Source organism: Paramormyrops kingsleyae, chromosome 14 (genome assembly GCF_048594095.1).
Source record: "Paramormyrops kingsleyae isolate MSU_618 chromosome 14, PKINGS_0.4, whole genome shotgun sequence".
Taxonomy (NCBI): domain Eukaryota; kingdom Metazoa; phylum Chordata; class Actinopteri; order Osteoglossiformes; family Mormyridae; genus Paramormyrops; species Paramormyrops kingsleyae.
Genome location: NC_132810.1, coordinates 1,997,417 through 2,014,012, shown reverse-complemented (window position 1 = coordinate 2,014,012; position 16,596 = coordinate 1,997,417). Strand labels below are relative to the sequence as shown.

At 39.4% G+C, this 16,596-nt stretch overlaps 1 protein-coding gene across 2 annotated transcripts in view; it reads right to left on the bottom strand.

Annotated features, from left to right (window-relative positions):
* crim1 (cysteine rich transmembrane BMP regulator 1 (chordin-like)) overlaps positions 1-16,596 on the bottom strand; it is an 84,938-nt gene that overhangs the window by 60,365 nt on the left and 7,977 nt on the right. Inside the window, exon 2 of one of the 2 annotated variants that reach the window (XM_023825303.2) lies at positions 14,673-14,846. The exons of the other annotated variant lie outside the window; for it this stretch is intronic. Coding sequence (XP_023681071.1) covers positions 14,673-14,846 — 174 coding nt within the window. The remainder of the gene's footprint in view (positions 1-14,672; positions 14,847-16,596) is intronic. 2 annotated transcript variants of the gene reach the window in all.

The window sequence follows — 16,596 nt, the reverse complement described above, 5'->3', positions numbered from 1 at the left end:
CATTACATTTGTGATGAACAGATAATGGTATAACAACATAATGAGTGCGACACTGCTTCCAGTGCACTGTGCCATTGAGTGCGACACTGCTTCCAGTGCACTGTGCCATTGAGTGCAACACTGCTTCCAGTGCACTGTGCCATTTAGTGCAACACTGCTTCCAGTGCACTGTGCCATTTAGTGTGATTACTGTCTGTCATTTCACCGATGATTATTTAAAAATAAATCTCTACATCTTACTGAACATATGGTGCATCAGATAAGAATGACGTGCTTCTGAAAAGTTTAAAAAAACTTTTAAACAGGTATATGGCATTAATAAATTAAAATTGCATACTTTTCAATGTTTTGCATGTTTTTGATGCTGAATTTGGTCAGATCTGTTCACTGCTACACTTTCATTGTTCTTTAACTTGTTTGGTGGTCAATCAAACACCTTTTCTCGATTTCACCACTTCCTCTATCACCCTGGCTAAGAACACTAATAAAACGGGCCAGTCCCATGGAATACTGATTTTGGTCCTGCTCAAGAAATTCGACCAGCATTGGCCAATCATCAGAATGGGCTCCATCATGATTCCAGTGGCACGCCATAATAAGATTGAATTCCATATAACTTCAAAGGGGCAAAACAAAATGAAGCATATAACCTTAAAGGGCTTTACACAGTATTTTTCACAGGTTATTGGGGTCAGTAGCCAACATGTTCCAGAAATAGAATACATAGACTGGCAACAAGTAAAATGAAAATGATTGCATACCTTAAGTTTGAAATAAAACATAAATAAATAAATAAACACCCATATAACTCAGAGGTCTGAAATATTGTTCTACACAGAAAATTGCCCCGTCATCTCTTGAGAAGAGCAAACACTGGATTCCATACGAAGACCCATCACTACTGCTGGTAATATTGTTTGCAGCGACAAACAAGGTCCTGCTGGTTAGGAATCTATCTCAATGTCTGCAAGGTTGTGGATTAGAAGCCTGCGCCTGGCAAGGCAGCCACTTAACTGTCCTACCCTTCAGCAAAGGCCCCTAATCCTTAAAAGTGCTGCAGAGTCGGCATATAAAAGTCAGACCCTAAGCTTTGCTCGCACCTGTATATCTGTGTGTTTCTCACAGGGAAGCAGAAATGAATATGTGAAAATGAAAGCATTTATATGCGCCTGTTCTCATACGAATGAAAGTGCCGCATGAGATGCTTTATTGCTTTATGATCTGCGCATCACTTAGCCATGAACTTTGTTTTGCACCAAAGATTGCCTGGTTATCATCTCCTATCCAGGAGATCTCATATTCAAGAAATGAAGTACAGCTGAGTCGTGGAACAAGGCACATTACTATGGATACATCAGACTCTAGCATCCCAGCAGAGGTGAGACTGATATCACCCTAATTATTGACAAGTGGTCAGGTTGATCACTAACAAGTGTAGATGTAAACAACCATGTAAACCCCAAAGTTTAAGCTAACTAAGCAGGCCTCCTTTTAATATTAAGAATACCGGTGATGATGATGAGGCTGATGATAATAACTATTATCATCGTTGCCTATATCTGACAGGAAAAGCTTTCAAAGTCATTGGCATCAACAATTAAACTTTGTGGCTTCATTAAGCTTAACCATTTACAGTTACTGTAGACAGACAGACAGACAGACAGATAGAGTCTACAGACAGACTGATAGACAGATAAAAGCTTATTCAAAAACTTATACACAGTGTGCACTGAAGTATTGGATGTTCAGTACAAACAATCCAGTCAGGGGTCATTCTCTGACATTTTTCATTTTTGTTAACGTTGTCTCCATCTTTCCCCATTCATAGCAATTAGACTATACATTTCGAGCCATTACAAAAGCTACTGGTGATAGTACACAGCTGTAATTACAGGAATTACAGCATCGATTTTAATGGGATATTCTTTTTTTATGTCTCACTAGAGAAAATCATTATTGTAACAGGTGTGTGTGTGTGTGTGTGTGTGTGTGTGTGTCCGGGGGGGTCACATGCAAGCAAAACAAATGGTAGAGCAGCGTGGGCCGGCACTCCCCACCTGGGCTTTGGTTTGACTGAATGGGTCTGACGGATCCATGCTGGTATGAAGCAGTGGGAAGTGGTCTCGTGCTGTAATTGTGTCTGCTATGTGCACCATTAAAACCTACGGCGCCCACACTTGTCATGAAGGCTCCTGTCAAGAGCGAAGCAGTCACATGACAAAAGAATGCAGCTACATAGAGATTCGCCCGGCTTTCATGCTCCGACTGGCTACTTAAAAGCATTTTGCGGGCACAAACTTAAAAACATTACCTACAATATTAAATAAATAAATGGCTGCTTATACTACAGAGTTTGGCCGTCGGCTCAACGGGAGTTTGCTGTCCCAAAGTCAAAGATCAGTAATATAGTTCTCAGAAGGAACAATAATTCATCACTGCTAACATCAAAAAATGTAACTGTCAGAACATGAATTGTTCATTTAACTTACAAGACGCATTGTTTTTGAGCCTGGGAATTAGTTTACCGTGTCTCTTTTTTCCATATTGTTATTATTGCTCTGCAGACTGGAAACCATGCAGCTACAATTTTCATAAATTTGTAAATACTACTGGGTTGACTGACCAAGTGATGTCCCTCTGTGGAACATCTATTCGATGTAGTATCTGAAGGCTCAGGAGCCCATTGCAGCCTTACGACTGCCAGTCCTCTGAGCCGCTGTGCGTTCGGTCTGCGGCACTCCAAGCAGGAAAGCATAACGTAAAGCATTAATCCAAACTGGTGCACCGGCTGATGTCTTACAAATGAACAATGTCATGAGAAGAGTAGAGCAGGTCGTTGTTTATTTCAGATAAAGTGACTGCACATACAGTAGATGCAGAGCGACCAGAAACGGCAAACGCACTGCGAAACATCAGTCCCGACCTTCCGATGCACATAAATCAACGAGAGGTGACAAACTGGAAGGAGCGCAAACAGATAAGCAGACTCCGACAGAGCTATCTATCATGTCTCTATCCCTACTGTAGATGCATTGTTTTGCTGCTAAACTCGTACGCCTCCTTGTGAGTCGAATTTTCCAAGCTTCTGTTCCTAATTCTGAAGCTTTGTGTTCAAAGGGCTCCCATCCATCCATCTTCTAAACGCTTATCCTGGTCTAAGATTGTGAGGGATAATGGCCTGGAGCCGATCCCAGGCAGCAGCTGACACAAGGACGGGATGCCGGTACATCACAGGACACACACACTTACGATGATACTCGACAGGCAATTTTAGAGACACCAGTTTGCTAACTGCATGTCTCGGAACTGTGGGACACCTGAAAACTCCATATGGGGAATGTAGGATTTGAATAACTGGGCTAACTGCTGCGTCACCTTCCATTGGCACAAACCTGTGACCACAAGAAACCTTCTGTAAACTCCTATCCAGAACGACAGCGAGTCACCCAGCACATGGCACAAGGTACGACGCATGCTAGAGAGAACGCCACCAATCACGGGGCCACACGCGCCACACACAGAGATACATACTAACCAACTTCAAATCAGGCATTCTTTTTTATTGTACATTATACACATTATAAAATGGGTATTCAATTCAATTAAATTCAATTTATTTTTATATAGCGCCTTTCACACCAGTGTTGCCGCAAGATGCTTTACATGTGTGTGCTGTGATACATTACATTAGTACAAATTCATTACATCGAGTATAATTTCCATTTAAGAAAAACTGAATTTTCATATAGCTATTTTTATATGCACATTAATAGTAAAACTTGGATTTTCACGTATTTCTGATAAACACTGATTACAAAGTGTAAATTATGTATGTGTTGTTTTTACTGCCCAAATATTTTAATTGTCAAACTGTATTTTCCATAAAACATTCAAACACAGGCTGCATACTGGTTTAACTTTAATAAAAAAACAAAAACATTATTCATAATGCTTTTAATGTGGGACGTTTCAGGTAGTCAGTTTTCATTAGCTGTGCTAGAAAGCTATCACCAGATTTGTCCATGGTACCTCAGTCCATTGGCTCTTTTCAAGAAATGAACAAATAAATCACAATAAATACACATCCCTTGTTCCTTTGCATAGTTTGCATATTTAGACATAGCAGAGCCCTTCACGCCCTTAAGTTAAAGTTGTACAGTGCTAACACACCTGCCTGCCACACCCATACACACACTTAATACCAGCAAGCCCAATATTTGGAAAGACTCCAGCTAAACAGCACCACATCACACCAGTTAATGATGTCCAGAACTCCTGCGAACGCTACATATTTAATAAGGAGGGGTTTGTTATGACGATTTTTCCTGTGGAAAATATTACACATCTTAACCCCTTAAGAATCATTTTCTTCCACGTAGGAGTACTTTCACAATTCCACAAAAAGACCAGCTAATTTCAGAGAAAAACAGAGTGAGAGAGAGAGAGAGAGAGAGAGAATTTATTGGGGGGAGAGCATAAAGACAGACCCAGACACTGTTAAATGATGACCCTGGAGGTGATTGGACAGTGACTGACAATTTATGCTCAAATTGCATTAATAAATATTGACTTCAAGACATAATGTGGGCCAGAGCAACACAGTATTGTTGATATAACACATTTTCACACAATATCTAGGCAAAGACAATGAATACAGGAGACACTAACTTTGGCAAAAGACCCAGATTATCAGGTCAAATATTAAATTTTATCAATGCATGTATGTACTACGATTCAAAGTGCGTGGTCTTCGAAAGGTACATTATGACAGTAGATAGACATCATTGTGCCATTAGTTAATAGTTAATCCTGTACTAAAGATTTAATCGTGCTGTTCTTTTACATTTTTAAGTTTTATTTTAAAACTGAATACATGAGCACATGAAATACAATGACGTTTGCCTCTTAAGTACAGAACTGAGCCTCTTGCCCTTTGTGAATCAGCCCGTCAGCCAGCCAGTCAAAACAGCACATGACCCTTCTATGAGCCTCTGCGCAGCCTGTGAATACAATAGGCTGTTGTTCCACATACGTCTGACTTCCTCTGTTCGTCCTTCAGCGCTTCCTTTCAAGTCACACGCTAAGCTTCCCACAGAATATTTTTTTTTCACTCCCACGTCGCTCCACAAGAGTGCATGTGTGTATACTCACACACACACACACACACACATACACACGCACATGTTGGGTAAACATAGCTTTATGGGGACCGCTCATTCATTTCTATGGGAAAAATGCTAACGCTAACTATGACAACCTTAACCCCTACCCAACCATAACCATAACTGTAAGTAACCAAGCAAAATGCAAGAGTTTTTGATTAGATTTTTATTAAATGGGTATTCATCTTGTTGTAAGGACATTGTGTTCCCATAAGGTAAGGTATACCTGCTCACACACACATACACATACACACATATACAAGCCTAGCAGTATTTACTCTGAAAATAATGACGAATGGCCTCTCAATAGCTGCTCTCTGAGCAGCTATGCACCCTTTCTGAGTTGAAAGGGTGCATATTGTCAGTATTTTATCCCAGTTCCATTACAGACTCTCCTCACTTAACGAGTCCCGTTCGTATGACTAGGTCGTTAAGCAAATTGGTCGATAAGTGAGAAGCTGCCCCTTACAGATATTTCATGCATACGGTACTGGTATTTTCAGTAAATTTATAAATGTTTATACAGCAGTGTACTGTGTACTGTAATAAACAGCGTGCTGTTGCCGCTATGCGTTTTCTCTGTATGTGGCAGGTGAGAATCTATGAGTGAAACTAATAAAGCAAACACAGAAAAGACTCAGGAGATCTCTCATCTAGCATAGCAAAGTTACAGCAAGCCGGCCGATAAGCGCTAACGCTAATGATCAAAGGAATTATGAATAAATGATACGCTAACACACATAGGAATGAATCGCAAATTAGCATCCCTGCAATCCAATGAATCACTGTTAGCGTCTTTTTGCACATTACTGAACTAAAACAGCACATAGAGAATAAATGTCACTTGTACACATTAACTAAGATATGAAAAAAGTAAAAATCTTATCGAAGACGTAAGAAAAATATGAGATAAGGAAAAAACCTTGTGCACGTCCAATGCTTTAGGGGCTACTGGATGTTCCCAGTCCCACGATACAAAGCATATGCATCCAAGCAAAGGCAACGGATCGCAAGTTCAGTGTAAAGTGATATGGCATTTCAAGTGACAGTGAATTTGTACATATGTAAATGTTAATGACTTGGAAATAAAATAATCATAAATGACATTAGACCACATGTTTTTCTAATTATAAATGTTATTAGAGACAACTGAAAAATTTGGGACAAAAAAGGATTTAGTCAAACATGTTGAACTTTCCACCAAAACATCGGCAATACATTAGGAGTAACCTAATAATATAACTCACCCTATAAGCATCAAGGATAATAGATCTGATCTTACATTTAATCTCAATTACACTGAAGGTCAACACAACTAGAAAAGATTCATTACTCTTGGTTAATATGAACCACGAATGTACAGTTGGTGATTATATTAGCAGATAAATCAAGTACAGTCATACAGTCTACATTTTTTTGAGAGGGTTGTGAAGTTCCTGCTACATCAAACACCAAGTTAGCACAACAGATACCATGAAAACACATTTTTGTTTAAATGGCGGGACTGGGACAGACATGCTCGAGAGGAGCTGTAACTTCCAGAGTTGGCCCAAAGGACCATGATTGTATGGAACATGTGTAAACCGTAGATCAGTGGGCAAAAAGTGAAAGATAATTGCTGAACCACCCCCACCCCCCCCCCCCCAAAAGACAGAAGTAATGAATCTCACCACGCAGTTTAACCCTGCGTTATACTAACTGCTACGCAAAATTGACAGAAAACAGATTCCTAGGTATACTGTACACTCACCTAAAGGATTATTAGGAACACCATACTAATATGGTGTTTGACCCCCTTTCGCCTTCAGAACTGCCTTAATTCTATGTGGCATTGATTCAACAAGGTGCTGAAAGCATTCTTTAGAAATGTTGGCCCATATTGATAGGATAGCATCTTGCAGTTGATGGAGATTTGTGGGATGCACATCCAGGGCACGAAGCTGCCGTTCCACCACATCCCAAAGATGCTCTAGAGTCTATTGGGTTGAGATCTGGTGACTGTGGGGGCCATTTTAGTACAGTGAACTCATTGTCATGTTCAAGAAACCAATTTGAAATGATTCGAGCTTTGTGACATGGTGCATTATCCTGCTGGAAGTAGCCATCAGAGGATGGGTACATGGTGGTCATAAAGGGATGGACATGGTCAGAAACAATGCTCAGGTAGGTCGTGGCATTTAAACGATGCCCAATTGGCACTAAGGGGCCTAAAGTGTGCCAAGAAAACATCCCCCACACCATTACACCACCACCACCAGCCTGCACAGTGGTAACAAGGCATGATGGATCCATGTTCTGTTTACGCCAAATTCTGACTCTACCATTTGATTGTCTCAACAGAAATCGAGACTCATCAGACCAGGCAACATTTTTCCAGTCTTCAACTGTCCAATTTTGGTGAGCTCGTGCAAATTGTAGCCTCTTTTTCCTATTTGTAGTGGAGATGAGTGGTACCCGGTGGGGTCTTCAACTGTTGTAGCCCATCCTCCTCAAGGTTGTGCGTGTTGTGGCTTCACAAATGCTTTGCTGCATACCTCGGTTGTAACGAGTGGTTATTTCAGTCAAAGTTGCTCTTCTATCAGCTTGAATCAGTCAGCCCATTCTCCTCTGACCTCTAGCATCAACAAGGCATTTTCGCCCACAGGACTGCCGCATACTGGATGTTTTTCCCTTTGCACACCATTCTTTGTAAACCCTAGAAATGGTTGTGCATGAAAATCCCAGTAACTGAGCAGATTGTGAAATACTCAGACCAGCCCGTCTGGCACCAACAACCATGCCACGCTCAAAATTGCTTAAATCACCTTTCTTTCCCATTCTGACATTCATTTTGGAGTTCAGGAGATTGTCTTGACCAGGACCACACCCCTAAATGCATTGAAGCAACTGCCATGTGATTGGTTGATTAGATAATTGCATTAATGAGAAATTGAACAGGTGTTCCTAATAATCCTTTAGGTGAGTGTATTATCAAGGTCACCAACCCAGACCAATCCAATTAGGGCCCCTGTCATTCAGGGACCCCTAAAATCATCCCAACTTTCCAATCGTGGAGGCGCCAGGATCTGACTTGTGAGGCTTAAGCCCCAAATGTTCCTTCCAAAGCCGCAAATCTCTCTTAGTCGTATTTTGTTCATTTTAGATGTAACATATAATATGGTTTCAGAACTGCGATGGACATGGAACTGACGTATTTTAAACACCATAGACAGACGGACAGAATTTCATACTTTTAAGGTTTGAACTCATCAAAAGAGTGTTCTGGGCTAAGCTCTGAAATTGCCCTTACCCCAGAACCAGCCCTGCATTCTCCCCCTCACCCAGCCCCCTTGTGGTGCTGTTGTAGATTACCAAACGTTTCAGTATACATCTGACACTTTATTTTTACACCTAGTTAAGATGACCTACTATTCAAATAATTACTTAAATGAAAGAATTTAGAGATTTGTTATAACAAAATCCGGAATACCCAGGGGCTCACAACTATGTGAGTCGCTAAACATGAATGTAGATGTTTAAACTGGATGAACACTTTCGTCTATTATAAATGCATTCTTTTAGCCATTTTTCTATGTATAAAAATGGAAACCGTGTATGGGTTACTTGTTATTGCCATATAAAAAGTTCTCTCATGCTACATAATTGTAAACCACACTTAGCCTTTTTCTTAGCAGAACAGATCTGGTCTGATTCAGTATCAGACATCTCTGCAGAACAATAAAAAGCAAGTAAAGATTATCAACCCACTCAATCTCAGAATAAAACAGAGGTGTATCAGATATACATGTAACCTAGTTAAGTCTGTGCAGTAAGCCAGACAAGCAGGCAGCAAAAATTAGTAACTATTACTGAAGTAACAGATCATCTGGTACAATACCCATTCTAAAGATGGTCAATAATACTAGAACAGCTAGTATTGTCCGATTAGCAATTTAATGAGAAACTTCAGGTGTAGTTGATTGCATTAGGCTTAAGTAAATGCTGATCAAAGCATTTGTAACCGACCCAGATCTTCTGGGTCACTGAAAACAGTCACTCAAATTGATTAGCTCACACAGAAACTACAAGCCACTAGTAAGTAAGCCACGGCCTGTGGAGAACAGTACTGCAGGATGTCGATTTTTGTACTCATTGTCATGTGAAATTCACTATGGTAACTATATATATATATATATATATATATATATATATATATATATATATATATATATATATATATAGAGAGAGAGAGAGAGAGAGAGAGAGAGAGTCAGTCTTCTAAGGGGACATTCTGAATTCCATCCTGAGGGCAACAGCATCCTGTGTCACCTTGGAGATGTAGTATATCGGCTTCCATGTCATTTCAATCGCTCCAGCAAACGAACAACAGACCTGAGTTCTATTGGTTCCAATTCACGACGCATGTCAGGACGATCCGCAAGAAATTCTTCTTCAGTATCAGCCATTGCTTACATTGCTGCTAATTACACACCGAGCAAGGCGTTTCACTGGCAACAGTGATGCACACTTATTTTAGACTTAGGCTTGTTTTTCTCTCCCAATCACCAAACACATGATGCCTCTTTGATCTGCCGACACTGCTCTATGCAGAACACTGTGCCCCTATAGATGCAGGCTTCTCTTCTGTTGTAGGACAGCAGTCGGACCCACCAGGGATCCCGCCATTTTGAATTCCAGCTAGATTTACTTGAAAGGCTTGATTGGCCAGATACAAAATGACTGAGGCGGACAGGTACTAATTAAATCAGACCTGTTCAGCAAAGCACCTTTAATTTTGAAAAACAAATTAGATACAGTTTTGATACTGGCTGTATTCTCTAATTTGGCAGATTCTTTAGACCCCAACCTTACCCCACACCCCCATGATGCTCACCTCACTATGCAAAATGCCTCTTGGTGAACTGGAAGTGGAATTCTACACACACTGGTTCTATCGTGACTTATTATCTTCCGTGCTTAATTCTCACCTCATCCTGTGTCACGCGCACACACACACACCAACTGTGATTTCCTAACTCGGTGAGCGGCCACACATGTAATTAATCTTTCATGCTTACTTCAGTCAAATTTATTTAAAAAAAAAAACCCTCCTGTGGCATTTCTTTGCCCCCTGGAAAAAACGACAGGCTCCAAAGTCGAGGCAAGTCGAAGGAGCACAGAGCCGAAACAAGTAGCCTTTGGCGACGGCTTCCTCAGCTCTCTCAGCGGCCGCCTGCAATTAGTGCGACGGGCTCCTGAGTTCAAATATTCAGCACAGAAGCTGTGCCAAAGCACAGAGACACAACTGCGTAGAAGGAATGCTGGGCATTTCCTTTAATGTCCTGTCCTATGCGAGGTCAGACGGCTGACGCTAACCATGGCCCGACTCCCAGAGCAAGGCTTCCTTCACAAACGCACTTAACATTTTCACTGCCGTTTCCTTACTTCTTACCCTCCTCTTCCATATCCCCACTTTTAACAGAGCCTGTTTTCATATTATGATCTTTTTTTGTAGCTTTAAAAGAAGTGGCATTATGCCCGTTAAACCATAAAGTAAACGTACATATAAATTTTTTCTCCTAACGTGAAATCTCATGTTACCCTAAAAAAAATATATAAGCATACTGTAGATCATTCAAATAGAATTATCCCTTAATGTCACTCAGATATTTGCTATTGTTTTTAATATGAATCCACATGCACCAAATAGCAAGTTAACGTTAAAAATATATAATACACACAGATTACTTGTAAAGCTAGCAAAATCAATGCAAATTAATTATATAAATATTGATAGCTTCTCCTTAAGAGAGACAAAAAGGGACTAACTGCCCACGCAAGGTGAATGAAGAAATAAACAAGACAGATGCTTTGTATTCATTCATCTGAGGCTTTTGTAAAACTTTTTTCCTAGTATTTTCTTTTAAAAGAGCAATATGGTGGCATCTGCATTTGGCTGCTCTTTGAGAAGGAATTACGTACAATGGACATTCTGGCTGTCTGGAGGGGGGGGGGGCAGGATGACAAGAGGAAGCAGGAAAAATACAGCTATTATTTAGCCATTTAACCATTTGTAAGAAAGACGAAATGAGAATGAGAAACGGTAAAATCAAACGAGTCTAGAAACATACCATCACCTGCTGCTAACAGCCGTCCTACATACGGCGAAGCCCAGTCATGCAGCCTCTCAGACTCCACACACAATATCCGTTTAACCCAGCTGGTTAGATGCACTGTTCACCAGTTCTTCAAACTCAAACCAGCTGGGTTTCGCCGAGTAGTCAGATTTTTATGGTGGCAGATTACGGCCGTTGCCAAAGAAAACCAGGAGAACCCGTATGTGTGTCAGTGATGCCTCTCCCGCCATCCCACCGTGTACGTAAACGGAGAGAGCTGACCTGTAATATATGTGCAAGGAATTATAGTTGTCTAAAAAGACCTCTAATGTTACCCTTAAGTGTGAATGAACTTATTTTGCATGCAGACCACAAGCGACAAGCAAACAATGAATCTGAAGCATAATGTTCTCCACCACAATGTAAATAAATATGGCAAGTCCATATTGTAACGGCAGCAGAAAGCTAGCCCCAATACACTAACAGATGCACTTAATACTCTGCAAAAAAAAAGTTACAGTTTTGCCAGGATGGCAAGAAATTTTCTTAGTAACTCACTAGGCAAAAAAAGACAATGTTACAGGCCGATTTTAAATAGTGGTACATTTCTAAAGCCTGGATGACAAGAATTTTTTCTGATACTAATAGAACCTCATAGAACTGCTATTAACGATGAACATACTAATGAGAGAAAAAAACCCATACTCACAGAATATCTAAATGATGAAAGTGGGGGAAAAAATTACAGAACAAAATGAACACACAAACAACACAGCGTCCGCAATGCTGCTGTCAAACAAAACAAACAAAGCCATAGCTCAGTCCAGCTGTCACCCTGCATAGGGCGAGCAGGTATAGACACAGCATGGATGGATTAAACAGTTTTATTCTGTGGGTAAAGTTTTAATGTGTCAGTCTAGCACTGTTTATGACGTGTATCAGTCTAGGTTCAGAGGATACCATAACACTGAAAGAGCACTTGTCAGAGTAATGACTGACTTGTTTCTGTCCTCGGCCTGTTGTGTCTCCGTTCTTGCGCTTCTGAGATAATAATGCTTCTGTTCCTGTTACTCTCTGTGGACTGGTGCTTGATTTAGAACTTTGAATTGTGTCAGACATTGACCAGCTCGAATGCTCAAACACATAATGAATCCTCAAAATTCTCGGCAGCTGTGTATGGATTTCCAAACCGGGTGAGTGTTGGGTCCATTACTCTGCTCCATACTGTATATGCACTGCCCTTCCAGGATATTATTTGAGACCACGGTGTTAATTACTACTGTTGAGCTGAAGACACATAATTATTTGTATCTGTCAAATGGAATGAAATATTTCAACTCTCTAAGCTCTGCAAAGGATTTCGGGGACAGCACGCCATAGAACTCCCTCCGACTGAACACGGCAGGCAGAACCGACATCAACAGCATATGCTGTGAGACTTTAAACCTGTATAATACTTGCCTTCAGGGTCAATGCAGGAACCTTAATGAAATATTCAAGCATAACACAGGACAAGGGCCTTACAATTTACTCTTACATCAGAAATACACCTTTATTTCATCAGCAGAATACCAAGTAGGAAAATCTGCCTAAAAATCATGCAGAAACCAGTTCGTTCACTCAAGAAATTCAGAATACAACAAAATTCTTAATACTGCTAAAGTATAAACATTAGTGCTGCAATCACCCCTATACTGACTCTAGAATTTTTTTGTTTTTTAAATACTGCTCTTCACTTTGTGTGTGTTTTTCTAGACCTTCCACAAATCATCTGGAGGATCTACCCTTTCAACACACTACACCCTGATTATTTCACTCACAAAATGCTCATTATATTCTACTGAGAATTAAAAGGATACAAAAGGACACAAACGGGAAGCAGGAGTTTCAGTTTAATGTGATAATGCGCTCGATCATGGGAGTCAGACATACTGTCTTGGGTAAAACAGATCTTTTGAGTCTCTCTTTGAGCTAAAAATAGATATACAGAGTGAAGGATAAACCTTGACCACAGGTTCTCTGTTTTACTGCATAAAATTATACCTGTCACATGACTTGTTTTGATTTTCACTTTCATACCTAAATATATCCTCTATACTTACATTGATCATCAGGGCTATTCCACATTGCATCTATCAATAAAATACTTTCTACCACTTTCATCTCTGGTCTAACTGGGGGTCGTCTGGTCCTGAGCTACAGTACCTTATTGTAATCTGGAAAGCTGGCCCACAACAGTGTCTCTGCCACACTCTGCCCCCTGCCTCAAACAGCTTCTAAATTCCTAAAACATTCTATCATACAACTAAAAATACTTAATCAAATGCTTACCTTAAAAAAAGTGCTACACACACAAAAAAAACTGACTGACAATCAAGCATTATTGCTACAGATTGTATGGGTTAAAACAGTAGTCGAGATTACCATAGTTACAGAAAACTCTAAACAGAAGGGAAAGACAACTGATACTGTAATAACTGCAATTTGTTTTGTGTTATTTTCTTGTGCTGAACGGTTCTGAAAAAAGCAAGATACAGCCTTGATATAAACAGCATTTTCTGACAATTGGCTGAACCTAGAAGTTAAACTACCAGAAGATTTGTTTTTTGTCCAACTAGCTCTCAGCAGAGTAGAAACAGTAAAGCTATTGCTGAGATATTAACAGAAATAGTGGAAGGACGCTACTAATGCCAACATGATCGTGGGGTTCAAGCAACTAAAAGCACTTTTTTTCCAGAACTTTCCATTGATTAATAGAATCAACAGTTGGATATCTGGAGCAGAACATGTGACAAAAAATATTCCAAGACTCAGCTGAAAGAGGCCTTATTGCAGAGAAGCACGGACAGCCCAAACAGCATCAAGAATGATCCAGCTTTCTAAGCGTTAAATACTCTGCTATTTGTTATTTTTTTATTTAAAAGTCCGCAAAAGGAATAAATTAATCTATCAGCAGTTGCTCTCAGCGCCCTGCCTAAAAATATGTATTCAACGCTGGGCGAGAAAAAAAGCGGGTGATTTGGCTTTGGAGCGAACGTGCTGTTTTGTAATAACCTCAGAGAGAGCAGCGAGCTTTGTGATATATATATATATATATATATATATATATATATATATATATATATATATATATAAAAACTAATTTTAAACGTCAGGGGGCTGCGAGCAGTAGGACCACCACAGGAAATGAGCAATTATCTAAGATCGCTAAGCCTCACAAGAATGAATGATTGAAATAAAAGAAATCTCAGAATTCCAAAGGAAAATGTGTGATATTCCACATCTAAATAAGCTGGAGCATACCTTTATTTCAAAAGGCATATTCTAAAATGAAAAATTGCAGGGCTGTCGTGTAATGAGTGCAGGGAAAAAATGCATAAACGTGCAGAGTGCAACGACCAACAGCAAGGCCTACCTTCAATCTTTTTAAGGGCAGCCTGACAGGCCCCTTGACTGGGGAACTCGAAGGGGTTGTTGCATGTCCGCACGCTGTCGCATTCGCATTTTCCGTCAATGATATTGCATCCCGTAATCAGGTTCTCATTGCAAGGCTCAAATCCCAAAAGCTGATCATCATCCCAGTTTTCATCTGATTGGAGAGAATAGAGAGGAAAGGGTTCAGAAGGGAGAACTTAAATTATTTGAAACCTAAACAAAGTTCATGAGCTCAAAAGGATTATTCTTCATGATTATTAAACAGGTAAACTTAACTTTAATTTTAACATTTAAATATTCACATCAACTTAAATGTTCTAATTTTAGGTTTTTATCAGATACTCAGCAAGGAATTTAGTGATTTCTTTTTAGAAAATTAAACTAAATATGCAATTATTGCAATGCAGAAGTGTCTAAAATGGTGAACAAGATTGCTTGAATGTAGGAAGACAAACAAGGATACACAGAGCAGGTGTCATTCATGATGACAGAAGTACAGCATTTTTGTATTCATGGGAAGACTTCACTTGAAGCCGTCATCTATAATGCACTATAGATACCTTCATAATGCATTACATTGGTTGGTATAAGCATTATGGGTGCTTTGTACTGCATTATAAAGGCATCTATAGTGTATTATACATGAGAGTTTCATAAGACAGTCATAATGCATAATAAACATGGCTATAATGTGTCATGCGATTTTATATTTATAGGCATGTTTATAATGCTTTATGAATGCATTGTAATGTGTTATGAATGTGTTCATAGATTCTAACAGATTCATAGAAAGTGTTACCATATTCGTCTTTAGTTTTCATTGGCTATAGATTCATGCAACAAGCTGATAACTCTTGTTGACATACTATTCAGCATGCTGTTTATTACAACTGGTTCATACAACTTGATACACAACACATAGTCTTAATTCTGAAAGAAAATGTATGGACTGATCATCAGACGCCTAAATTACCTTTGAGACTACAGCAACTACTCCATTAGCTCATCAACTATTACAAGGGTTTAGCAAATCAAACCACTTGTATTGTATATTGCAATTATAGTGATATTGTTTCTATGCTCCATATTTCTATAATGGTCGTATTTTTGAATAAAAAACACAATGAATGGTTAGTAACCACGTACTGGTGGAGGGTCCTTAGCATGTCTAGCAGAAAATTTATGGCTTCTCTGCTGTATTCAATCTCAAGACCCTGTGCTCTTCAAATCATGTTGTTTATAGCTCCCGACTCCCGATATTATGTTTCTGTACCCTAATGATAGAAGAGCACGCTCAAAACATCTTTCCCCCAATATGTGCTCCAGATTTACAAAAAAATAAACAGACATCCACGTTGCTCATAAATTTTCACCACAGCAGCATCATCATTTGCTTACAGACACATGCAGATATCATATTTGGCTGTGTTGCGAAAAATCAGGATCCCCGTTATCCTAAATGACTCTCTCAGCTTTCGGTCTGCGATTGTTTATCCTTCACGCGTTAAATATATGACTGCAAAATAGAGTAAATGTCACTTTCAAGGCAAGCAACAATCAAACAACAATACAATTTATTCAACTCAAATGTCCATAAACAAGGTGTTTCAAGAATTGCACAATTAATTACATATGGCTAAATGAAACATACATCACTGGTCAACAATTGCACTTTCATGGCACTTATTAAATTAACAGAAATTCAATTCAGTGAGTGCAACAAATACTTTGGATTAAGAAATGACATTCTTTGATGAACCTGAAACCTTAATGTGATTAAATCTTAACATGACGAAAGTTATATTAAGGATAAGCGAGAACCTAAGTGAATTAAAAAATCCCTGAGTAATACAAAAATGTTTTGACAAGTCGATTTGCATCATTAAATACACAGATGTTTCACA